The 26,255-nt window shown below is 39.1% G+C and overlaps 1 protein-coding gene across 6 annotated transcripts in view; it reads left to right on the plus strand.

Moving 5' to 3' along the window:
* The first annotated feature begins 9,381 nt into the window (after window positions 1-9,381).
* Window positions 9,382-26,255, plus strand: part of CREM (cAMP responsive element modulator) — a 50,075-nt gene continuing 33,201 nt past the window's right edge. For 3 of the 6 annotated variants that reach the window (XM_042817217.1, XM_042817215.1, XM_042817214.1), the window contains exons 1-5: window positions 9,861-9,948; window positions 11,569-11,647; window positions 15,728-15,851; window positions 24,725-24,816; window positions 24,957-25,093. In XM_042817217.1, the coding sequence (XP_042673151.1) occupies window positions 15,732-15,851; window positions 24,725-24,816; window positions 24,957-25,093 (349 nt within the window). In that variant the 5' untranslated portion in view covers window positions 9,861-9,948; window positions 11,569-11,647; window positions 15,728-15,731. Of the gene's footprint in view, window positions 9,490-9,860; window positions 9,949-11,568; window positions 11,648-15,727; window positions 15,852-24,724; window positions 24,817-24,956; window positions 25,094-26,255 lie in introns of those variants that run through there. The other 3 variants (XM_042817221.1, XM_042817216.1, XM_042817223.1) reach the window with 3 other exon arrangements.

The raw sequence follows: 26,255 nt of genomic DNA on the forward strand, positions 1-26,255 counted from the left end.
TTTTTTTTTTTTTTTTTTTTTTTTTTTCTTTTTTTCTTTTTTTCTTTCCTTCAGGTGCATGGGAACCATCCTGTGGCACAGAATTCTCTCCAATAGTGCGATTTTTATTTCCTTTGCTGAAAGCATTTGAAAATCCCAAATCTAGCTTGCTGTAATTGAACTGTCTTGATCTGTTTGGGGTTTTTTTTTTCTTTAGGAAGTTCTGGAGTGGGAGGGACAGGAGGATAATGAGGAGAAAAAATAAATCACGTGGCGTCATAAAAAATGAAAAGACAAAAAATTCTGGGTAGCATTAATTAATACAATTAGTGCACTACTCAAAACTTTTATTTATAACTCCAGTTTCTCTGTCTTTTTATTTGTAGTGCTTTCTGCCAGACGGAGATCTGTGTTTGATTTCAGCCCACATGTTTGTTTGTTTGTTTAATTTGGAAATACCATACAGCTGCTCTTACCGTTTAAAGGCAGCTTCCATGCCCACATCCTCCCTCACTTACTTTTCATTAACTATTTTGTGTTTCTTCTGCCTACCTGATAGGGATAAAACCAGAAATATAGCCTTGGTACAGGGAGATTGTGCTTTGAAGAGTTATTCTGTTATGTTTTTGTGTGTTTTGAAACAAGTTTTCTCACACCTGGGATGCAGCCAAAAGGTGTGTTTCTATATGCACGTGTAAAAATCCACTGACATCAAATTCTTAAATATCTCCCTGGCTCTGGAAAGGCAATGCTTGGGGAACGTCTTAAAAGAGAAGTGCAGTTCCTTAGCAGTGCAACAATAAGCTTAAATGCATGGTGAATAAGGACGGATTTTGTTAGAAGATGAAAAATCAAGTTCTAGAGGTACATGAGAGCTAACTCTGCAGCCTATATAAAAAAAATCATCATCTGAGTGTGTTTGTGTAACTTTGTAGAACTATGTAGGTGTCTGGTTTATGTAATAAATGTTATGGTACTACAAAATGGCTCAATTCTATGCGTATGCAAAAGGTATCAAATCTAATTGACCTTAAATTAAATTTCATTATTTAAAAAAAAAAAAAAAGGAAAAAAAAGAATAATGAATAAATACTTAGGCTCTCAATTTGCCAATGATCTTCACACAGACAGCTATTAAAAAAAAAAAAAAAAAAAAAAAAAAAAGTCAGAATCAGGCAAGTAGATTAACAAGAAGAGCAGCTGATACACTCCATCTGTTAATGTTCCCAGGTTCAGAAGTCCAAAGTAAGCCCCCTGAAAATTGCATGGATACCAAAATCTCAGCACCGACATTTTTCTCTGGAAGTGCTCCTCTTGTATCACTTGGTGAGTGTAAATGCAGCTGAAGAAAAAGTATCAAAACACAAAAATGTCTGTGTGATAAATAGAATGCTTTTCTGGAAATCGCTCTATCAATTCACTGATGAATTCATCATTCATTTTCTTTCAAGCAGTGAGCTACACAGGATTGATTTGTAGTAGATGCATATGCCACTGTAACACTATACAAATATTATATGTTCTGTGATTATATTGGCTATCAAGGCTTCACATCATTCTAACCAGTAGTGCAATATTTTCTGAAATTTCCCTGGTGTCTATATGTATGTGTTTTCTCTTATCTGATATTTATGGCTTTTTTTTTTTTTTCCTGCCTGTTTGTATTTGTTTTTTTTCTCTTATATAATTAATTCTTTTGGCAGGAGCTGCCTCTTCTGCTTGTGTTGACACTACATCTAGCAGTGTTATTCTGATCCAAAATTAGGAACAATAAAGCCTACAATAATACAAACACTGTATGAAATATGCCAATGCATGGCCTACTGCCTTACTGGAAAGCTGACAGTCCACATTCCCCACCCTGTCTGTGCCATTTGCAAACGTTACCCACATTACTGTCTGCTACAAATCTCATTGTAACAGTAGGACCAACTAAATGACTTGATCTATGTTGTCAATGCATACCACACTATTGCTTTTATGTACCTCTTCTAAATGATTTTTCTAATGTCCACATCTTCCAGTTCAACTTAGGCCTGTCCCACAAAGTATAAACAAAGTATGCTATGGATTAATAACAAAATACCACACTGTATATCCATGTAGTGTAACACAGTAACAAACACTTCTTTAAATTAAAGCTCCTTCCAGATCACTTTAATATTTTCATCAATTAGAGGATGGTTTTTAGTATACTTTTATGTCTAATAAGCCTGAAACTATAAGAAATTTGTATTTTGGCCTATTGTAAATCACAATACAACTTATCCTTGTGAAAGTGAGTGGATGGAGTAAATTCCTAGTCTGTTCTACCTTGCTTGAACACTGTCATTAATTACAGCAAGTATTCATGTGTGAGCGACTTACTCCTACACTGTGATTTCCTTACAAACTGCTGACAAAGGCTGGTGTTCCTCAGCAGAAAGAAATCAGTAAGGGACACCCTTTATTCATAAAGGTCTGGATCATCCTGGCTGCTACATTTGTCGGTCACCCCACTCATTCTTTGTTCTTGCTTCATACCTAATTAGTCTGTGAGAAATACTTCCTCCAATCTTTATAGTATTTGTTCTTTCTTATATTGCTGAGTTGCATTTTTATTTATTACAATGTGTATTTGAAATATTATTAATAGCATCACTGCCTCATATTGTAGTAAGAAGGTAATTCATTCCTTCCTGCGTTTGTTCCAGGATGTCTGGAAACTCAGGTATGCATTGCTGCCTTTGTGTTCAAAGCAAACAAGGGGAAAAGCCAAGATGCTGACTTACAATTAAGCAGCAGGAAACTTTATTCTCCATGATAGGACTGGATACATGGAAGCAGGAATGAACCTTTATTTCATTACAGGTGTTTTTACACAGGACTTCTATTGCAGCTTTGTCTTTCACATGGTGACATAAAATATGAGCATGAATTGAAAGTACTTTTGGGGGTTACTAAAAACACAGCATTAAAATACTTTTCTAACAGCTTTCATTTTTAAGGCTACGAAGAATTCTAACTGTGTGATTTTATCTGCTTAAAACACTTTGTTTCCCGAAAACAAATGGGAGCTCACTGCAGTGTGTCCATTAGATGGCAGCACTGAATCTATAAAAAAAGAAAATATTTTGAGTTTTAATTTGCACATCTATAATTTTTAACGAACTAACGAGTTAGTTCAACTCCCACATTTGTTCTTTCCTTTCGCAGGACCTGAGAGTGCTTGAAATAAGAAAAACACAAATGTGATATTTTCCTTCACTACTGAAAATGGGCACCAACGTATTTTTATGCAAATGCATTAGATGTCTGTATGTGCAACCTTCAGTCATTTTCTTTTTAATATTTTTTTGCCGCAAAATTATCAGCAGTAAAATTCTGGAACACATTATTGACAAGCAAAACAGCGTAAGTAGAACTTACATGTATCTAAAGTTCTTTGAATTACAAAATTTACCAATAGCTCTGAATTAAATAGCTGCATTTAGTGGACTTTATATTTTTAATGTGCTTCATATAATGAAAAAACAGCCACATGATGGCAGTGCACACAATGGAAGGAAATTCAGACAAGTTAAACTGTATTACCTCTACGGATCCATGATTAAGAAATACATTTGTTTATAAGTTTGTTTATGCAACCAGTAGTGAACCAAACAAGCTGGCCAATGCAATTTTATACTCCTCTCCTTCCTCTTTAATTCAGAAACTGTTCAACTGCCTTCACATAGCAATTCATCCCTCTTCTTTTTTCTTTTTCTTTTTTTCTTCTTTTTTTTCTTTTTTAGCAGTATGGCTACTTTTTATAAGTATATGTCATACTAAAATCATATGCAAGCAGTGATATTAATAATCACAAGGAGATACTTGTGAACACAGTGATGTAGTAAATAAGTGTTGCTTGACAGATAAGTTGAAGAAATCTGCTTATTTTTGTTTGCAAGGCGCAGTATTTTGAGAAAATTGTCATTTATATGGAGTGGTTCTACTATGATACCAAAAATTTAAAACATAGCACATTGCTATTTCACATTTCTGTGTGTGATGTATGTAGACAGATAGAGGGGCATAAAAAACATTCCCTCAAACTCAGTGAGTGCACAATCCTTAGTGATGGTGAGTTCTAGAGAATATTACTTAGCTTTGAGGCGAAGATTTATTTAGAGAACGCTTCTGGGGGGGAGGGGATGGGGGAAAGGGAAGAAAAAGCAGGGAATATTGGTCTTCACTGACATACAATGAATAAGAAATATCGTGTCATTTCTGAGACATCATTTTCATCATTTTCAATATAAAAATAGAGATCGTTCTATTGATTCAAGTCCACTGATAGTTTTCTCAGTTGTTTTTCTTTCTGAGAAATTATTTAAAAACCTATTTCTCAGTTCATTAAAACACATTTTCACATTTTAACAGAGACTGAAGCCTCCTGTTATGTTAAAAACAAACGAACAAAAAAAACCCAGTGAAGCAGGATGCCAAAGAAAGGTCATAATTGAGCCACCTGGCAAAGTAGTGTTACCGAGGAGACATCACAGTTGAGCCATCATTTATTAAAAGAGATAAGATGAGGTTTCTCCTCCAGGAAAAATACAGTGCTTTAGCTATGTTTGTGTACTATTAGGAGCTGAAGTGCTGAACAGCTCTTGACATGTAAAAATACAACAGCTCTGTCACATAAACCACACAGCTGATAGCTTGATAATCTCCTGTTATATGACTAAAATTCTATGTAATTATTTTTCATTTGTATCTCTTCCTACTCTTTTCTTACCCAGACACCACTACCATGGCTGACAATCTCCCTTTGTTCATTTGCTTTTGCTTTTTTTACTTTTTGTTCTTTTTTCTTGAACTTCACAGCCATATCTGATCATCTACCAGCAATAAAAAACATACTGCTCCCCCCACCAAAAACAACTTAGAGGTGTTAAAAGATCTGCTCTACAGGTAGACTGTTAATTTTCACAGTGTTTTACACTTTGATTATGTTCTTTTGAAGGAACATGAGATCTTTATGTGTTTCTATTTCATTTCATTATCTGAATGGCTGATATTCACTTAGTGATCACCTGTATTTGAGGTGGATTCTCAGTGTCTGTATTAATGTCACCTGTATTATTACATTGGCTTACTTTGCTTTACAGCATACATCTTCTGCAAAGCATGATTGTGCAACAGTAAGCAGTTGGTGGTATGCATATTTCTGTGGTACAGAACATTCACATTGAGCTATTTGAGCCTTTTTAATCCTTTCAGGAAGTTTTATGCTAGTAAAATCTGTTTTCTATGTAGTTTTCTTACGCAACCTAGTCAGAAGACTTTCAATAGTACAGTTTGCTGTATTCAAGTTTTAAATAGCGTTGTTTGCAAGAATACTTGAATTTATATTCAGGTTATGATTTACAAAACCACTTTCCACCAGAGAGGTGCGAATTACGTCCGTGCTGTAAGTGAGGAAATGATTATATAGAGAAAGTACATTATTCTGCAGTAGAAATGTATTTTTCTTTTAAATATATCATGTAATAGATCTCAACTGCCGTTGAGACCTTGTGCTGCAGAATTACCATCATTTATGCGTCTTGACATTGCTAGGCCATCCTCTAAACATCCAATCCACCTATTAACAACTGGAATTTTATTTTTCCAGTATAATCATTTCTTTCACGAAACAAGCATGCAATAAATGAGTACATCACAATTCACAGAATATCCAGCTGTTTGCCCAACTGTTAGCACTTAAAAAGTCCCCTGTATTTTTCTTCTACCTGGCACCAATGTGCGTGGAGATAACAGTGATGGAGTCTGGACAGAGGAACTATAGATGAGAAAAACAGACACTGTGATTTTTATCAATCCCTTTTCTCCTGAAGTTTTGAAATGTGTTTCAGACTGTACATCTATGCTTAGGAGAGTAAAATACTATAGTATTATTGTAAGTTATTATATAAAATGAAAATGTTACAAACCCAAGAAAATTAAAGTAATGGTACTTCTAAATATATATTCCTTGGAAGTAAATCATAAAAAAAAAAAAAAGGAAAAAAAAAGGTGAAATAAATTATTAACTCTATATTTTGTCGTTACAGTATATTAGGTTTTATACTCTACATTATAACTCTTGCCTAACGTGCTGCTTTGTATAGGCCATCCTGTTGTGTCCTGAGGATATTGGTTACTTCTGGCTTACATGCTTGCAAAATAAGTTGTGAAAGCAATGGCTGTGTGATGTGACTGCACTTCCCTGTGACCACAATGGGGGTTCTGCACTTGCTCTTCTATTCCTTCAGAGGCAAAGAGTACAGGTAGAGATCTTCAACAGCTTGAATAGTCCATTTAGGGATCCATGATGCAATTCAGTTTTGGCAATTTGTGGAACCATAGAATGGTTTCGGTTGGAAGAGACCTTAAAGATCATCTAGTTCCACCATTTACCATGTGCAGGGACACCGACAGCTAGATCAGGCTGCCCAGGATCCCATCTAAACTGGCCTTAAACATTTCCAGGGATAGGGCATCCACAGCTTCTCTGGCCACCTGTTCCACGGCCTCACCACCTTCATCGTGAAGCACTTCTTTTTAATACCTAGTCCCTGTCTCCCCTCTTTCACTTCAAAGTCAATTCTCCTTGTCCTACCATGGGACTCCATGATAACTCCTTGATAAAGAGTCCCTCCCTAATCTCTTCAAGGTTTGTGTATGTATGAGGTTTATGTGAACTAATTTGTTACCTATGACAATTATTATAAGCATGCAATCTTTAAGGAGACAAAGATGTAGACAACAAGCATCAGATTGCACAAGCATAGTTAGACAATCCTAATGGTGAGCTTCATTAAGTGTCATAGGGAAATAGATTTGTTGGGAATGATTTCTGGTGTAATAAACTACCTGTGACTTATTATCTTCTTAATAAAAGTAACATGTAGGGCATTTCAGAGATGAACTCCATAAAAGTTTTGTTTTGTTTTGTTTTGTTTTGTTTTAACCTAAAAGCTAAATTGCACCAGTCCTTAATTTTTAGGATATGTAGGTGTGGAATGTGCTGAGAGGAAATGAATGTAATTCACCAAATTTGTATAAGATGAAAAAATTCACAGAAAAAAAAACAGAACAAAACAAAACAAAACCATCAGTCAAGAGGGCAATATTGGGAACATTATTTACAAAGCAAAATTATTAAATAAAAATATTATTTAAATTAAAATGCCAGTCTATTTTTGTCAGCCTCATCTACGTAATCTTCAAATGTCTAGGATGTAGTTAAAAAGAAATCTAGGAATGATGTAAGCAGCATCACCCTTTTTCTGTCTTTACTTATGTCATGACACTTTCTGTAATGTTTTACAAGAAAACTATGTTTCATAATATTATAATTGAAATGCACCAAGTTCTTTTACACTCTTTAAAAAGCCTATTTGGATGATAAGTGTGAAGGTCTGATATGTGAAATCAGTTGATTTCAAAAATACGTAGATGGTGCTTAGGCTGACGTCAAAAACTGGTGATGTGTTTACATTCTTTGCGAAGTACGTCACGATTCTTTCATTGTCAGCCAGCTGAAGTCACTCCAATTCCTTGCTCATACATTAACCCCTCAGTCAAGGTAGTTCTCTGTGCGACGGTGCAGAGGACAAACCCAAGAATCCATCCAGGCCAAAAGCATTTCTTTGTTCTTGATATAGCATTTCCAAGATTACTTCCCACACACGGTTCTAGGTTGCCTCAGCATGGCTGAGATGGTGGGAATGCGATGCCAGAAGCAACTGGGGCTGCTTAGGCTGGCACTGAGTTACACTACTTAAAAAGAAAAAGAAAAAAAAGAAGAAAAACAGTGACCTTTATTGAATTGCTGATATTTCCTTGAATTTGCAAGGCAGCATCAGGTCAGACATCTTCAAGAGGAAAGATGACCCAGGTAGTCAGTCTGATGGCGGTGAAATGCCTGGATTTCAAATTTATGTTCAGAACCATCTTGTTTGAATTATGGTAATAATTGCAGATGTCCTGTGTTCTCTTTGTATGTACTTCTTTTGTTCTTAGTATTTGAAATTAAATTGGTTCACGTTAGGGATTGATCCCAGTTAAAGCCATTTTAGAATTATTTTAGTCACAATGATTTTTGTAGCAAAGCCTGTTCTGGCCAGTTAATAAATGCACTACTTCAACACAGTAAGAATGCAATGCTTTCTGACTGTTGCCTTCCTCCTCTAGCCCCCTCACTGCCAGGCAGACTAACCCTGAGCTACCGGCCTCAGTAAGCCATGTCAAGTATTTCAGAGCTGAAGCTGGTTAATCACCTTTATATCTCAAAGACTAAACCCCTTTGGCAGCTCACTCAGTCCTCTGACCAGATGTTTCTCAGACTGGAGCTTGATTTTGCAATTTCTTATTTAGAAAATATAAACTACAAAGAAAAAAAAAGCTATGAATAGTAATAAATTATTAATCATTTCAAAGCTGCTAATGACTCAGTTGAAAACTAATAGAAAATGCCTCTCTCCACATTCACAAGGGTTCCTTAGAAATTCATTGTATGCAACTCTTTGCACTGGTTTATTTAACATCTTCTCAAGAAATTTCTTGTTCAACAGCTACTTTTGGCTTTTTGCTAACACTGGGAAAAGACAGAATTTCTTCCAAAGGCATCAGCACAATTATTCGCAGTATCTTTACTCATCTGCTCATTTGATTACGTTATTATCCTCTGAGATGGATTCTAATTCACCAGGGGCTTCCGCATCTTCTTAGGAATGTCCATAAGTCACGCCTTACGGGTTAGCCACAATAGCAGAAGGCTATTAACCATGGGAAGAACAACTATTTAAAACCCCAAGAAGACATATAAAAATATATGCAACAATGAGAAGGAAGGAAACAGAACTCAAAACAGGAAGGGGCTGTTGTTCAGTATCTCAGCAAAGGAAATGGAGAATGTAAACTGAAAGCTCTCATCAGCACCAGGGACACAGAAATGAATTCTTTGCACTGCATTGTGACTTTGATTGCTGCACTAAATAGCTTCCATGAGGCAAATTAACAGACTTCAGTGGTCAAAGGCAATAGCCTCCACAGATAAACGTAATTCACTTTTCACAAAGTCAGAGATAAGAGTTATTTTTTTTCCAACACAGGAAATCAATATTTAGTTTCTTTTCACTCTCTGAACAAGGCCAAATATTTAATCTAGATGGACACAGCACCGGCCCTGACAGACACGTCCTCCAATTCTCCAGCTGCAATGACTCCCGGTGGATGTAAACTGGGCTTTGCTTTTCTGCTTGGAGTGCTGGTGCATAGTTACTCACAGAAAAAAAAAAAAAAAAAAAAAAAAAAAAAAAAACAATCCATGGGTAAATATGTAACTTCAGAATACACAGTGATTGAAGTACGGACATTGAATATATCAGTGAAGCCACTCTGTAGCCCGGTGTTTGACGCCGGACAGCGGGAAGCGTAACAGCAGGATCGCGTCGGGTCCCCGCTTCTCTTGGACTCCGCACCGCCGAGGGAACGGCAGCGGTGGGTGACAGCGCCACGTCCCGCGAGCAGGCCGCTATGGCGGCCACCGGCGCACCGCAGCCAGCCGTCCTTATCGCCGGAGCGCGGCCGGCACCACAGCCGCCTATCGCGCGTCGCGCAGCCTCCGCCCAGCGGAACGGCGGCGCCCCGAGCACGGCGCGGGGCCCCTCCCGCAGGAGAAGCTCGTCCCACCCCGCGGCCAATCAGGGGCGCTGCCGGAGGGCGCGCGGCGGCGGTTGGCGGTCGTTGGGAGCCCCGCGGCCACTCGGCGCCTCCGCCCGTGCTCGAGCTCCGCCTCCATTCGCGGCCCCTGGGGCTGGGAGTCGCCGCAGACGCCATTTCCTCAGCGCCCCCGCGGCGGCGCGGCTGCATCAGCGCTGACGTGAGAGCGACGCGCGGCTCCGCCCGGCCCGATCCCCCCCACCCCCTGTGACGGGGGCAGCACGTACAGGGCGGCGGGTGAGTGCGGGAGGGGGCGGGGACACGTGTGCGCGCAGCCCGACCCCCTGCGGGCCGGCGGCGGGGCAGCGCGCGGCGCGGCGCGCAGGGCGGCGACGGCGCGCGAGGGCCGGACCGGAGAAAGGGGGGCTCCCCGCCGGCGGGGGGCGCGCACGAGGGGGCGGTGGTGGAGCGTCCCCGCCAGCCGCCGGGAGCGCGCTCCGCGCGGAGAGGGCCGCGCCTGTCTCGCCGCTCCGCGCTGCAGTTCCGCCGGGCGGCCCCGGGGAAATTACGCGCTGCCGCTGGACTCTCGCACCCCGGACCCGTACTGGCGGTTGGGGATCCCGCTCCGTGCTCGCCCATAGCGCTGGGACGGGCAGCCGGGGCTACGTGTCCTGTAGCGCTTGAGCGATTCCACTGATGCTGGCTCGTAAATGATCTGCTGCTTCTGCGGTGCCGTGCCTGGATGCTGAGGTGACAGGGAACGTGCTTATGCTTGCAGCCATAGGAGAGTCGCAGAACGGTTCGGGTTGTAAAAGACCACAAAAATCATCTCGTCCAGCTGTCAGTCCGGCCCCGCCACGCCCAGCAGCCATGTCCTGCAGCGCCACATCTCCGTGTTTACTGAACGCCTGCAGGGCTGCTGACTGCACCAGCTCCGTGGGCAGCCTGTGCCACTCAGTACTTCACCACTCTTTCAGAGAGGAACTTTTTCCTAATAGCCAACGTGAATCTTCTCTGGTGCAGCTTGTGGCCGTTCCCTTTCATCCTATTGCTCTATCTGACTGTCGCTTCAGTCAAGAAGCGACAATCTTGAGAGCGATCAAGTCTCCCCTGAGCCTCCTCTTCTGCAGACCATACAGCCCCCTTCCCTCAGCTGCTTTTCACAAGGCATGTGCTTCAGATCCCGCGTAGATTCCATGCCCCTCTTTGGCAGCACTTCGGAGCCTCGGTGTCTTTCTTGTAGTAAGGAGGTTGGGGCTCTGCATTATTTGAGTGTTGTGTTAAGAGCCTGAGAGGAAAAGGACAGGGAAGAAAAAAAGAAAAACCCGTTGGTAATTAGAAGAAACTAAGTATTGCAGTGACATCAAAAATTAAACAGGAACTTGCAATTGGGATCCAGTCTGCTGTGCTGTTGCTCACTGCACTCAACTTAGTGTGCTCAGTGCCAGCTGCAGTCCCTGCAAATCACAGCAGCAAACTGGGTTCCAGGCTGCAATACTTAAAAACAGTGCTGTTGTGATATGAGAGCACTGTGAGTGTTCCTGCACTTGCTGTGGGGTCACCACTAAATACAAAACAGGTGTGTGTAAATTCACATCCTCACTTTCCAGTCACTTCCCTGGGATTAAAAATCCTCAAAGAGATACTTGAAGCAAAGTCAAAATACATTTTCTAGGCTCGTATCATTTCCTTTGTAAGCAATCTCTGATGTATGAAGTACTGTTGAAATAAAGAAGTTATTTTTCAAGTGTCTCTGAGTATTTAATTATAAAGTCATACATGCAAAGTTCTACTAGAATTGGCTCACACAATGGAATTTCACCTTCAGACACTAAATACTCATTAATATTCACTGACGTCAAACTAACGACAGTGTTGGTGTGAAGTAAAATGATTTTTTTGTGATCTTTATTACAGAAGAATATGTCTTGATAAGATGTTCTCCTTGTCCTTTTATCTGTGGACAAAAAGTGCTAAAAGGTTCACACCTCTTGAGGTAAATGACTTCTCTACCTTTTCCTTTAACTAAAGTGTCAGTATTGTCCTGCGGGTGGTGCTGCTTTTAGCTGCTGGAGGAGCTTTTGGTATGTTAAGTCTGCATCTTTTATCAGTGTTTACCTGCCCCTAGCTGCTGCACATGGGTCACATTTACATTGGTGACTGTAGTAAATATGTACTAATCCGCGTTAGAGTGTTACCCAGTGTTACTACCTAGTAACACAGTTGTTTGGGTTTTTTTTAGGAGTATGTGTGTGTATGGCTGGGTACGGTTGCTGGAATATTGTTTATTAATTTTTAAAGAATCCAGCCTTTTATTTAAATTTATTCTTCCGTAGTGGTAAACAACCAAGGTAGAGTGTGTAAGAAATCAGTGTGTTAATACTGACTATAGAATTAAAGCTTGTATGTAGTGCATAGCAATAAGACAAGTAGCAATGGCCTAAAACTTGAACTTAGGAAGGTCGATACTAACATGCGGAAGAACTTCTTTATGGTAAAGATGACAGAGCAGTGGAACAGCCTGCCCATAGAGGCTCTGGAGTCTCCTTCTATGGAGATTTTCTAGGCCCATCAGGACCGCTACCTGTGTGACCTATTGTAGGGCACCTGCCTTAGCAGGGGGTTGGACTCAGTGATCTCTTAAGGTCCCTTCCAACATCTGCCATTCGCTGTGATTCTGTAATATAGTTAATCATACAGTGAAGAAAAATACGTTATTAAAGTAAGGGCAAGGACCATATCCTTAAAAGCCAATTGTTTGCTTAGTTTTACCTTAAAAGAGGAAGAAGGTTAGAATATTATACAAAAGATAGACTTTACTAATTAATTTAAACATGTGATGTCAAACAGTTCTGATACGCCCACACAAAGTGCTTGGCAGAAGGTGTCTTTTCTTTTACTCTGAAACTTCCAGAGAATTCTAACAGATTTATTCTTTTTTGGTGCAAAGGGATTGAGTGTGACAGATGCATGAAACTGTAGTTTCTGAATTAAATTTGTGCTTTTTTACAGCAGTCAGTATTACTGTTGGTTTAGTAAAACATAATGATGATCCTCTCCCACTTCAATGTGTTCATGGTTAAATGATATACAAGATGGTACAGGAAATAAAAAACCTATGCAGCTCAAATTACAGAAATCTGGGAGCTTGTGAGAGCGCACTGACAGTGATACTGGATTGGACTGTGAAATTCAGAAGTTCCTCTGCATGGTGTTGGGTTGCATGCAGACCCACAGGGGGTGATGTGGCTGTGCAGCTTCTTGCCCTGGGGGCTGCAGTGCCTGCAGGTGATGTTTGCCTGCGGGTCTGGTAATCCTCTCTGGTTGTATTTGCTGAAGGTTCTTAACTTCATAACATGTATAAATGATGTATTAACAGCCTACAATATGCCTTCCATTATCTTTCTCTTAGAAGTTTTATACCAAGCTAAATCCTTTAAAATTAATGAAGTGTTTGTTGTTATTTTGATGTTATAGGCTGAAGTTAGACCATTATATGGACCACATATGGTGAATTTCTGCAGCATTTTTTCTCAAGTCCCTATTTTCAAATATATTAGAATCACCAGGTTTTCAAAAAGTGGATTTTAGCTTGTGCAGAAGATCATTTTGCTATGAACCTGAACTTAATGGCTTTAAAACAACAACAAACCTTACATTAAAGCCACATACAGTTTTTCAGATTTTGCTCCACTTTGCTGAAGATTTAAAGTAAGCAATTGTCTTCATTAGGAATCAGAATAAATATGCACATTTGAAGATGGAAAATATATTTCAGTTCTTGAATTTTTCTTGTATGTCATGTTTTAATTATGTTTGCCATTTCACTGACATAGGTGAACAATGACAAGCATAATTTAATGTATGTAATCTTACAAAATGCAGTCTGTTCCCTGTGCTATACTTTGTGAAATAGTAGGAATGACTTCCTGCTGGCTGTGTGCTGCTGTTTCCATGCTACTAGCCACCAGTTACTGAACTGCAGCAGCTGGAAGAGCTTTGGGAGGGAGATGCTGATAGTCGAAGTAGAAAAATAAAACATTTTTTGATAATCCTCTACTGATTGCAGTACCTTAAGTTAACACTAAGAAAGTAAAACCTGGGTTTCACAAAATGAAGGCAGGCTCTTGACAGGTAAAGTTCTAGGAAGTGTTTTCAGTGAGATGAAAGTACTTGTTTTTTTTTTTTTGTTTTGTGTGTGTGTTTTCTTGTTTTTCTGTTCCCCCAGCAGTAGGTTATATGTGGCAGATGGTTTTGGAACACAAAATACTTCGTGGCCCATATAAAGTGAATTAATTCTGACTGTATTCCTGCCTATAGGAAGAGATTGCAATGAATGTGGTGCCAGCCCTCATGTGTTTTTTAATCTTCCCTGGTGTGTGAGCTGTTCTAAAGCTTATGGAGGCATTCTTAGATGAGCTGGATGGAGTTTGTGTGCTTCAGTCTGTGTGAATGTTCCCGGTCTACTAAGGAGGAATGCTTCTGCTTTTTCTTTGTTGTATTGAATGCATATCTGAAAATGGAATGATGTAATAAGATAAACATCTTTTTATTGAAAATTACAGTAGAAAACTTGGTGAAAATATTCTTCCACAAGTTGCTTAATTTGATGAATTTTAGTAGGCCTTTAATTAGATGATATTAGGTTGCATAGAATTAATCAGTGATAACTAAGAAGACAGGAATGTTGAAAGATGAAATGTACTAATAATTTTACCTGAATTGATACTAGCCTAGAGTATGTAATTTCTGTAGACTGAAGTACCCCAAGAACTGTAAGTGCTGAAATTGAGGCTCTGTTGGCAAAGCAGCCTGTTTAAATTTCGACAGCAGAGTATTCTGAGAGGGCTGCAAGTTAGAAATGTGCTTCTCTATCATTTAGCTGTATTCCTTTCTGACCTGTGTGATCATAGGTTACTGTGCAGGTAAAAGCAATGCTTTCATGTCATAAAAGGAGTTGAGTTTGTTTAGTTTGATATTATGCCATTAACTTTTAACTTATGGGACAGTTCAGGAGCCTCGGTGTTGGGCAGTTAACAGAGCCATTTCCTGGTCTATGCCCTGTCTCAGTTTATGGAAGAAACCCCAGTAGCTACCAGTTTGTTGAAACAGTGGAAGTTTGAGTTACGTTGGCTTGCCCAGTGACTGAGCCCATCTGATCTGAACTCATGAAGCTAGATTTTCTGCCTCTTAAAACCATAATTTTATTACTTCTTCCTTTCATCATCTTAATTCCTTCACTGACACAACACGTGGTGGGGAACACATCCATGGGGCCTGCTGTGTGGTCTGCATGTCTACACCCTGGGTCTTGATTCTGTTTGTAACTTGCACTGCTGCCATGGTGATGCTTGTGACATCGCTTGTTCAATGACACACTGTCAGCACAGAGAGTGGTAGTAAAGAGAGGGAGCCTAAGAGAACCTTGTTTTGAGACACATCTCTTCCATTATGACTCAGTGTGCCAAGAAACACGAAAAAACAATGGAGAGGTATTTGTGCACCTATGTGATAGATATATTTAGAAGCTTTCCCTATTGAGTTTAAACTTGTAACTTAAATTGAGGGTCAGAGAGTTATTCATTCAGCTTTGAAACTTGCACTCCTTTTAAAAGCACAAGAAGAAGTGGTTGAGGGTCATCTTGAGCCACAAGTTATTTATGGATGGTTCAAGCAGAAATCCCAGTCTGGGTTCAGTTTTGCGGGAGCCCTTTAGAAGGCTGTGCCAGCACATGGCCACAGGTCAGCTTGAGCTTTGTTTGCTGGGAGGTGTGAGGCACGAGGCTCCTACTGCAGGTGGTGCTGGCTGCTGTGGGAGCCTTGCAGCTTTCCAAAGGGCATGTTTGAGAGCTCATGGCTATATGAATGAAGATTTTACTACGGTTAAATTGGAAGAAGAAACTTCCATTAGTCCAATAGTTTTGAGAGAGATTATATATTTTCTGTTAGTTTCTTGCTGCAAGTATAAAATAGTCTGTTGTTGCTCTTTTCTACCTACACGCCTGATATACCCTTCGTACAGCGATGTTTGTGTATGCATACAGCTGTATTTATGTACGTATGTACTTAATTTTAGACGGATGACCATGGAAATGGTTGAATCACAGCAGGATGATAACGCAGTGGATTCTATGCCAGATAGAGACGTTGTTCACAATCGCAGTCAGCCAGACAAACATGAGATTTCCTCAGCATCTCAGGTAAGTTGGAATGTGGAAAGCTGGGAAGAGTCAATAAACTGACATCCAGAACTGTTACGGTTTTTTATTGTCTACTGCAAAAAATGCAACTTGAAGTTCTGATGTTCTCTAAGTCTTGGATTAGATAGGAAAAACAGCAAACGTGTACCAAAAAACAATGCCTGCTATATTTAGCAAAGCTAATATTACATCAGATCTTTTAAAGGCAACTCCTTTAGGAGCCTGTGCTTTTCAAAATGATCATTAGGCATATTTTTCAGAAAATTGTGTTTATTTTGCAACTGGATCTAGGGTCCTAAAGAGTTGAGGTGGCCCAAAGATCAAACAGTAGAACTGTGTATCTTGAAGCTGTGTTGTATAATGAAAATGAATAAAAATAGCCATGGTTCTTTCCTAGATTTTTTGTATAGAATGTACTTCATCTTGCAAGTGTAATTTTAATTTATGCTTGTTCTGTTTCATCTTCGTGCATCTGATGTCAGTGTCTGGATTTCTAAAATGTACGTGTTCTACATAGTGATTGTACCTGGATTTTTCTTTGGTAGTTAAGAGATAAAGGTGGCACGACAAGTTTCAATCATTAAAAAGAAGCACTGATAGATTCTGCACTTGAGAACGTTCTAGGCAGTGCTAAGCCTTGTAGCTTTGAGATGTTGTGTAGGCCCCTTAGAAGAACCTCCAGAAACCCTTTGTGAAATACAGGAACTGATGTAAAAAGGAAACAATCAAAACCATCTTAGAGAATTTCTTCCACATCAGAATGTAGAAGTTAGTAATACAGTTCCAACAAAGGGCTTAATTATTTTGTGCCATGTGTATGGTGTGTTAGGTACTAGACTTACGTTATAGGTTTATTTTCAGGAGCATAACTGGCTTTTTGTGGATCTTTAGTTGCCAAGTAGGCTGCAAAATGTTTTTGAATGCTTGTTTATTTTTGTTACCATTGGTATTTGTGGTTTTGATATCTGCATCATTGGGAATCCTGTCTTTTTTTTTTCTTTTTCTTTCCCTTGAATTGAGCATGAAGTCAAAAACTGTATTTGTTGTGCTTTGCTGATTTCACCCGTTCATTTTGCCTTTCTTTGATAGTTCAGGCCAAATTTTGTGTTTTAACAATAGATTTTACATGCAGATCCTTATCTCAGGTGGCATCTCAGTACTGGAGTGCTGCACAGTGATGACTGGTGAGGTTCAGTCATTCCAGGCACAGGCCTTTTGTCTTTCAGTTGAAGCTAATAAATCTGGAAGTGCTGCTGAATCTCTGTCAGTTAGCAGCAAAACAGAGCATATGGAGTGTGATTCAGTTTGAAGCCTCAGGAGTGCAGTTTGGAGTTCACACTTGCTTGTTCCTCACTTTGGTTAGAAGGCCTGAAGAGCTGAACTGAGCTTGCAGCTGTGTGAGAATCCAGTTGCCTTTGGAAGCTGTTTGATACAGAAAGCTTCATGCTTTCGGTAAAGAACAGAGGTATGAGCTGGAAAATTTCTCAACGTCTTTTCATAAAGGCTCCATGGGTTCTGTCTCATATATGTAGGTACTTGTTTAAAAGCAGCTCTACATAAATAACGTAAGTTGATTTGAAAGAAAACATCCTTGTCACATGGATGATAGTCAAACTTGCAACAGTTGCGTTGTTATTTAAAGTGAAATCAGCGTTCCATTTGCAGTATTTCTAGAAGCTGTATTGCACAGTATGTTGTCCTGTGGTCAGCCAGACAAATATACTAAGTATAAAAAGGAGGAGGAATCTATTTAGATTGTAGATTGTAATAAAGTACTTTCAGTTCTGTTTTGTTTGTTTGTTTTGTTTTGTTTTGTCTTTTTTTTTTTTTTTCCCCTTTAGTTCTGCATCCTTGGTAGATTCTTTGTATCACCTCTTGCATTTGTCATATTCTGTCTATTATTAGAGCTGTGCTTGCTACCTTGATCCAAAATATTGTTGGTTGACCTCACAGTGCTGGCTGTGAACCAGATTCAGGTCAGGATTTACAATGTGAGAACTGCTTTCAGAGGGATTAGAGGGACTTTTCTGATGCACAGAGTGCACAGCCGCTGCAAGCTGGGACTGCTCAGGTTTAGCATTTCAAGGGCACTCTCCTGTGGGTCTCAGCACCTAAGTGGGTTAAATTTTCCTCCCAGGAGACTGAGCACTGTTGAAGCTTACCACACGGTTGCGAATATGGTTTTAAAACCAGCCTACCAAGTGCAAGTCCAGGGCATTTTTCAAAGTAGATACTAGAGCATTACAAAACTGTAGCTTTGTCACTACTGTGCCCTTCCTCAAGGGTATGCTCTCACCAAATGGCTGGGAGCAGTCATTTGACTTCTTTACACCTAGGAGTTTCCTAATCGTCATTAGCTTTGCAATTAGCCAAAGCTTTCCTGTCTTCAGCTTTTCCTCACAGAAGCTACGCAGTGCTTGTGTGATGAGCCCTTTATTTTCCTGCTAGGTGAATTCGCAGTGGGTTTGCTCTGTCTTCTTTTTTTTCCTGAAGTACCTCGCTTTTGGAGTCCTTGTAGCACTCCGTTTCTGTAGCTGCAACAGAAATGACATGGAGCTGTGTGCATTGTACTTCATACTAGCTATGTTTGAGTTATGAAACATAGGCTGTGAGTGTAAACTCTGTAGTAGGAAAAGTTATCTGACCTTGAATGACAAGAGTGTGTGTGTACACAGTTCATGAGTTTGTGTACAGCTGTTCAATGACTGTGCATCTTGAAGTCAGAGGACTGATAAGTAACCTTTCTGAAAGAATGCATACCTCAGTGTGAAGATAATTCATGTTTGTTTTTGGGGGTGCTTTTTGCTTGCTATGTTTCTGTGCTTTCTTGGAAGAAGGATTGCTTATTTCCATACATCCGCAGTATGAACCCGAATTGCTATAACAGATTGTATAATTGGTATTTGTTGAAGTGATTAGACTACTGTAACACAGCTCAGACCCCAGAGGCTAATACAGCATCTAAAATCTCTTTGCTGTTGCAGAAATGTAGCTCTTACAAGGTTTGCTCGGGTGCTTTGTGTGTTAATCTCCCCTCACCCCCTGCATTGCTGAATGTGGTTGGTTTTCAGTTGGTGCAAGACATCCCTTGGAGGATGATGTCGTAGGTAGCATTGCTCATTGCTGATGTCAGGAAGCAATGTTGTGTGTTGATTTGTTTTTTTATTTGCCAAGGCTGTTTTGGTCAGCCTCCAAAAGCAAAAGTATTTTGGCTAGCACAGAAGTGTTCCATTTAAAGATAGTGCTAAATAAAATGTGAATCAAAATTATTTTAACATTTTTAACACTTATAAGAGAGATAAAAAATACGAAGTTAGATTTTCTAAGTCATTGTTCTTGGAAACAAACCTAATACAAAATGATCACAAATTTAATGTGTAGTTTACAGGAACTAAAATAACATGAATGTGCATGCTGTTTAACCTCCAGGTAATTGTGAAAACCCAGCAAGCAGCTATCAAATAGAGATGTTTAAAACAGGTATAAAAGAACAAACAAATCACTTTTTTGTTTGATCCAGGTTTAAAGATACCATTCTCTTCCCTCCTCCTGTGCTCTCCACTCCCTATTTAATCTCCTATCTGAATTAATAGGAACAAAGCAATTTCTCCTGTGATACTGTAAAATGTACTCTATGAGTATTAGCTGTGTCCTTCCCCCCCCCCCCCCCCCCCCCCCCCCCCCCCACCGTGGTTAGACTGAATAAGAAGCTTTTAAATGAATACAGTGTTTCTTAATTTTGAGTGCTGGTTTACTTTCTGATTATTATGTTCCTGACCCATAGTGTACTGAACACAGAAACTAATATACTGTTCATGTTGCATTGCTTTGTGTGTGTTGTGCTCTACATGTTCTTTCTGATACACTATCGAATCATATCACATTACTGCTGTCTTTGAGATCTGCAAATTGAAAGGTTAAGTGGAATTGCTTAATGTTTTGAGAGGTTAGCAAGCTCTGGGACAGTTCCGACTGCTCCATGCTCCTTCCTTGAAGCTTAGGGTTTAGGATGACGACAACCGTGCCAGACAGAAAGTAGATCATACTCTTCAAATCTTCAAGCTATTCAAGACATTCTGGATCTCAAATATGTATTTCTGATGATAATGTTGATATTTGTCTTATAGTGCGGGAGCAAAGCTTGTATATTTTATTTACACGTTGACATTTAATGCCAGCTAAGGAGTGATTGTTTCCATTTGAGAGTTAGAAATGCCTTCAATTGTCTTATTTCCTGAAAACCTGATCAGTTTACTACAACAATTGAATGATTACGCAGTGAATGCTGACAAGATCCTGTCTCTGTTTCCTAGAAACGTTGTTTTGTCAAGGTATTTGAGCCAATATCTGGTCTTCTTGATTGTAGCCAACAACTTTCTCTCGTCTCAAGAAAGGAAAGTGTATCAGGCAAGAAGCAACTTAAAAGTCATGGAATTCAAAAAAGGGAAAGAAATCACCTTCAGGGTGAATATGGAAAAATACGAAACTCTTTAAATAGAATGATTCTATTATTATAAATATCTTCTACATATTCAACGTTAATCATGTTTTTCTTCTCACTCATCAATTTTTACTTTTGGTACTCACGCTAGGTACATTATGGGGCTGAGAAAGAATGGGGAAAATAGCAGAATCTTAGATATTACTTAGGGTTTATTCTCATAATGTAGAAATTAGGGTTTTCTAATGTAGTCCACTTTGGAAAACATTGTTGTATAATTTTAGGAAGTTGTAACTTTCTTCCTTTTCACATTGAGTTTCAGGATATTTCATCACAAAGAACTTGAGAATAATCATAACGCTTTCCGTTTTGATATCTCTGCGTCTGTTAATAGAGTTAACAGTAGTAGCATAAATTTGAGCTCATTCTTAGTCTGCTCTGTTTCTTTACTACTTAACACATTCAGCTCAGTATTGATGATTGAGAACCGTGGGCTGGGCAATGCTGTGTGTCTGACCAATGCTAAAATGTCATCAGGAAGAGGGCTCGGATGTATTCCTGAACAGAACAAGGCCACCATTTTCTTCAGCTGGGCTAAGATTCATCTGTTCTTTATTGTTATATCAAAGTACTCTAACTCTGCTTTTCTTGTTACTGTAGAATATGTAAAGAGGATTTTTAAAACTAAAACAACTTGGCATTCCATGTATTGCTTAAATACTTCAATTTCTTCCAATCCTATAAATTATCGTATCTCTTTGAGACATCTATCTCAAAATCAAAAGTTGAAACTGAATTTTTAGCTCAACAAAGCAAAAACGGTTCTGGATGTGAGACTAAGCATTCTGCTCTGTGTGTTGTCAGTGCAACATACTTCAATGAGTTCTGCTATTTTTGAGTGCGTTACTTGAGGTTCTTCCTAACGCTAGGGACAGCAGATTTAGTCTGTGATAGGTTAGGGTTGGTTTTTTATTGAAAACGTGAAGTCTCTGGAGAAAAAGAAGAAAGTAATTAAAAAGGTTTTCAGTTCAGTAGAAGGCAGTTTAAGTTTCTGACATCATTTGGAAAGATACCATTTTTTTCCTGCTAAAACCAGTGTATTTCTGTGTGTGATAAGTACACATGCTTGAGCTGTTTTAGATACGACATCAGAACCAACTTGTTTTAGTATTGCTTCTAAGAGCCCTTAATGAAGTCTTCAGACACGTGACTTACACACCACGACTGTAACTTTTGCTGGTTTCTGTACCTGCATCAAGTGCTGGAAAAAGATCTCCAGCAGTATCTATCTCCACAGCAGTTGTCTCCTGGTCGAACAGTTCATGGCCAGGGTGTCGTTCAAGCCACGGCAGCCCTCAGTCATTCAGTCACCACGAATGCAAGCTGTTCAGGTCAGCTCTGCTCTTCTTTTTTCATGAATGTTTGGTCCCTCACTATTTGTGCCCCGTGTCAGTTCATTCCTACCAGTGCTGGGAGGTTTACTCACACAGTGTAGGACGGGGGGGTGGGGAGCAGCATGATGGCAAACGGCCAAGTGGTAGCAGCACGGCAGGCATTGTGTAGCGATTCCTTCGTGCTTCCTGTTTATCTGTTAAGAAACTGTGTGTTGGAACCTGAACTTGTGCAACGGCACATTTGTGTAATAGCGTGACCTGCTTTAGTGCATTTCGCAGTTTTTCTGTTTTGTTTGATTCGATGAACATCATGTTCTAATGAAAACGAGCGAGTATCTTTTATACTTTCTGAGAGCATCTGGATATAATGGAAGTAAACAGTTTTAAATGATTGCTTGTTGCTTTTGTAGGCTCTGTTGGATCGTGTGGTGATGCTTTTTGTGGGCGCATAGTTGTAAAGAGCAAAAATAAGGGCAGCTTCAAAAGAAGCACTTATTTGGCAAAAAGTTGTGTTTTAACGTGCTGAAAACAGACTGCTGCAAAATGAAGAATTATTTCCAGAGCTTTTAAATAGTGAAAAAGACTTGAGAGAATATAATTTTGCACTAGTTTGAAAATGTTTAGACAGGCCTCCAGTTCATGCTTTTCTTGTAGTTAGGAATATTTTTGATCCAGTTTTCTTAAAAACTGACCATGAAATGTAAGTTGAATTGCTTTTTGTGAGTAAACTTGATCATGTCTGCAAAGAGAGACCAATTAAATTACACCTGGACTGTTCTACTGGAAGTCATTGCAACACGGTGAAGAAAAGGTGTTATGCATTGTCAGTCTTCTAATGTTTGCAGCTTCTAATGTTTGAAACTTAAGAGTAGCTTTTAAGTATAGTAGATAAAAGTCATATGTAAGTGTTTTTCTCTTAGCAACTAGAAAACAAGAATGAAACCTTTTTGAGGTATTCACCATCTTAATTGTAGGGGCACACGATGGGATACGGTAAGGTTTTGAAATTCTAGTTCACTACTGACAGGGCTCAGTAGATAGCAAAGGACTTGTGTTTGGTCAAGCTTGAAGTCAAATTGAAGTTTTCAAAAGGATTTTTTTTTTCTTCTGAATTTGTTTCTAACTGTAATTTGCCAGAGTGAAATAATAAGCTTCAGCAAATAAGTACCCTTTAGTCTTTCCCAGTTTCTGTCATTGCATTTCTTAAAGTGGATATAGTTGGGACACTCACACAAAAATAGACTACTTTCTTCAGAGCTCAGAAGGAGGAATTTCTCCAGCATCTCTTGCCAACTGCTGTTGCGTCTTCTTAGGGGAATGGGAATCAACTGTTTGTTCCATTGTGTCAACTTGACCTTGCCTTTCCCAAAGGAGTAGAGATGGGAAAGTTGTATCCTGATTGATATTGATTAGTTCCAGATTTTGGCTTTGCTTTCATTTGAGCATGCTAATGGTGAATAATGTGACCCTACCAAAAGGGAGGGGGCAGGAAAAAGAGCCTCGTGAAGGACTTCATTACAAAGGTTGGTAGGCCCTCCTGTGATCTTCTTAAGTATTTTATCCTGCCACCTGGCACTTTCTCCAGATTGTCTGGCTTTAATTTATGTCTTGTCTATGCCAGATAGCAGGAGACTTGGAAAATGGTAACAATTGAATTAAAAAACAGACAAATAGAAACTGAAGGCTGATGTTAAAGCCTGTATGACCTCTCTCTCAGACACCTGCAGCTTAAAGCTGCTACAGTTTTTTCTTGTTAACCCATTGCTTTTTGGATGAAAAAATACCTGTATTGTGTTCCTTGTTCTGCTGCTGTTCTTTTAATTGTAAGAAGGTTTGCAATACAGATTTGACTTTCCTTTTTGCTTCTTCTCCCCTGCAGTGTATCAGGTTTGGCAGTTTGGGCATGACCTCAAAGTTATTTTTGCTCAAACGCAGAGCAGTGTGTTAAAGTTGGAAAAGTCTGTTTAATGGCTGGGAAAAAATGGCAGAGGTTTCCATTTGGAAGCCTTATAAACATGGTTGCTTGCTATTAGAACAAACATACATTACATTTGTCTAATTTCTTCTAAAAAATTAGAACTTCTGAATTTCAGTGCAGAAAATCTCTTCCTCTACATAAAAATGCTTCCTTTCTCTTGTGATTTTCTTACCCTTTTACCAAAGTACTACTGTTTCTGACTTCTTAGTCTGCCTTCACAATGAAGGGGTGTTTATGAATGGAATGAGAAGGTTAGAAGCCTCTAACGTCTTGTTTTCCTGCTGTTTGTCCTGGGACAAGTTCTTTTTTCTTTCCTCTGTGGACTAAAAACTCTTTTTGAATTATACTGCCCAAGCTCTTGGCTGGGCTGTGGAATGGTGCCTTAGTTGTCAAGGTTTATGACAGAGCCTTGAGGACCGATCCACCAGCAGGTCACTGTAGGGCTCTTCTCTCGGGTTGTGTTTTGTTTTCGGACTGCTCGGGCCTGGCATCTGTGTTACTTTTTGGGTAATGATAATAAAATTCTGAGAAAATGAGACTGTGTGAACTTGTCAAGAGTTTGTACAACTTGCATGGTATTGCTGAACAGCGTATTTGTATGGATGTGTTGATATGTGTAATTTCATAAATGTATATTTAAATAAACTACTTTTGTAAATAGTTTTGGTGTGATTGTGAAGAGGCTTCTGTACTGTATACTATTATTTAAGGTGCACTAATGCAGTATTCTGTATTTAAAATGTTAAATTTCAACTAATTCTGTAATATTATTAAGTTTAAAAAATCGTCTATGTTTAAGACTGTTGCTGATGTCATTCAAAATGTGGATTCCACATGTGATGTGGATTATTAGGTTTTTTTTTCTAAATGGAAGATGTCACCTAAGTGCTTGTATTGCTAATCATAGTTGGTGATGTATTGTAAAACGAGACATTACAAATCCTGTGATTTGTATTTTTTAAAAAGGTAGATAAACTTCCTGTATGCAACCAGAAAAGCTTTTTTTTTTACTTTTTTTTTTTAAATGAAGTTATGAATATTAGGAACTTTGCTATTACAGGAAGCATCGGTTGCAGATGACTCTGCAGAATCGGAAGGGATAACTGATACTCAGAAACGTAGGGAAATACTTTCAAGAAGGCCTTCATATCGGTAAGGACTTTTGATTTTGGTTTTGCTGGTTTTTAACTTCAGCTTATGTGTAACAGCAAAACTGTGATCAAAGGCAGTGACTTAGTTTCCCATGGGTATGGAATTTCAAATATGTCAAAGTATCTCTTTTTCTCTTTCAGAAAAATTTTGAATGAACTCTCTTCAGATACTCCTGCAATCCCAAGGATTGAAGAAGAAAAGTCAGAAGAAGAAGGACCTGGAATTTCTCCACTGTCCATGCCAAGCAGCCTGTATCATTCTAGCACAGGGCAATTCAGTATGTTTGCAAAGATACTGTGTTTTGTTGCAGAACAAAATAGGAACGGTTCTTTTTCTTAAAGTTCCATAATGAAATAGAGATGTCTTGCTGAGAAGAATGAGAACTTCCCTACTTCTAATTAATCCTGATTTTTATATTTCATTTCTCCTGATGTGGGCACGAAAAACATTTAGTCTTTTTCCTATAGTGTTCGTTGATTACTTGACTTAGTCCTTCTGGGATTCCTACGCATTAAAAATGTGGAGGTGAGGCCTGGGTGCTGTGCCAGATGTTGGCACTGGTCTGTATTGTATGTGAATGTGCAGTGTTATAAATCCCTGCGGTTTCTTAGCACTGTGATTTGCTGTGTATTGGTGTTATTCATGAAATAACAATTAGTGAGGTAGTTTTTTAAAGTGTGGGACTGGAGTATGAAATTTTTTCTTTTTCTCTGGCTGTCACGTTGTAACTCTGTTTTAACTGCACCATTAACCTAAACTGTTGTCTCCAGTATTTGATATTTCATCCAAAATCAAGTTCCAAATTGGTTTCATAGTTCGGTTCTATGGAACTTTTTTTTTCATTCCTTTGTTGATGTTGAAAACATGGCATCACTCACTCCCCATAGCTTCTTGTGCTTAATCATTGATCACCAAAGAGATGCCTTCCTAATAACGATTTTTTAAATTTTGTTTGATAATGCTTTGCTCCTAGAGGTTTTTTTTTACTTTTGTTTTAATACCTTTCTTGGTGTAGGCATGCTGAATGCGGGTATTTTTCCTTCGATATAATGACAGGAAAATTGGAAAAGGCCTGTTGTTTTCTGAAAAAGTCTTTTGAAGACAGAGGGCATCTATTAAAACATTAACAGCAGAATGTAAAAAAGATAGAACAGCTCCCTCTGTGCCACATGCTAGTTAGTCACTTTTCTTCAGTTATTTTTAATGTGTACAACTGAAGTCATTATAAAATCTGAGACAGCAGACTTTGCATATATCTACTCTTCTGCATAGAAAGTAATGTTGGTTGGACTTTGCTAGCATCTGAAGTGCTCTTTTCCATGCATTTCCTGCCATGCTAAATGGCAGTTATCCAGTCCAGAATCTGCAGCTCTCCTTGATCGAATTAATTTTATTTTGTTTACTTGTGTGATGGTGGTGCTTTGTTTGTTTGGCTTTGA

The sequence above is a fragment of the Centrocercus urophasianus genome, unplaced genomic scaffold, assembly GCF_019232065.1.
Source record: "Centrocercus urophasianus isolate 14NV4802_14NV808 unplaced genomic scaffold, USGS_Curo_1.0 seq_16, whole genome shotgun sequence".
Lineage (NCBI taxonomy): Eukaryota > Metazoa > Chordata > Aves > Galliformes > Phasianidae > Centrocercus > Centrocercus urophasianus.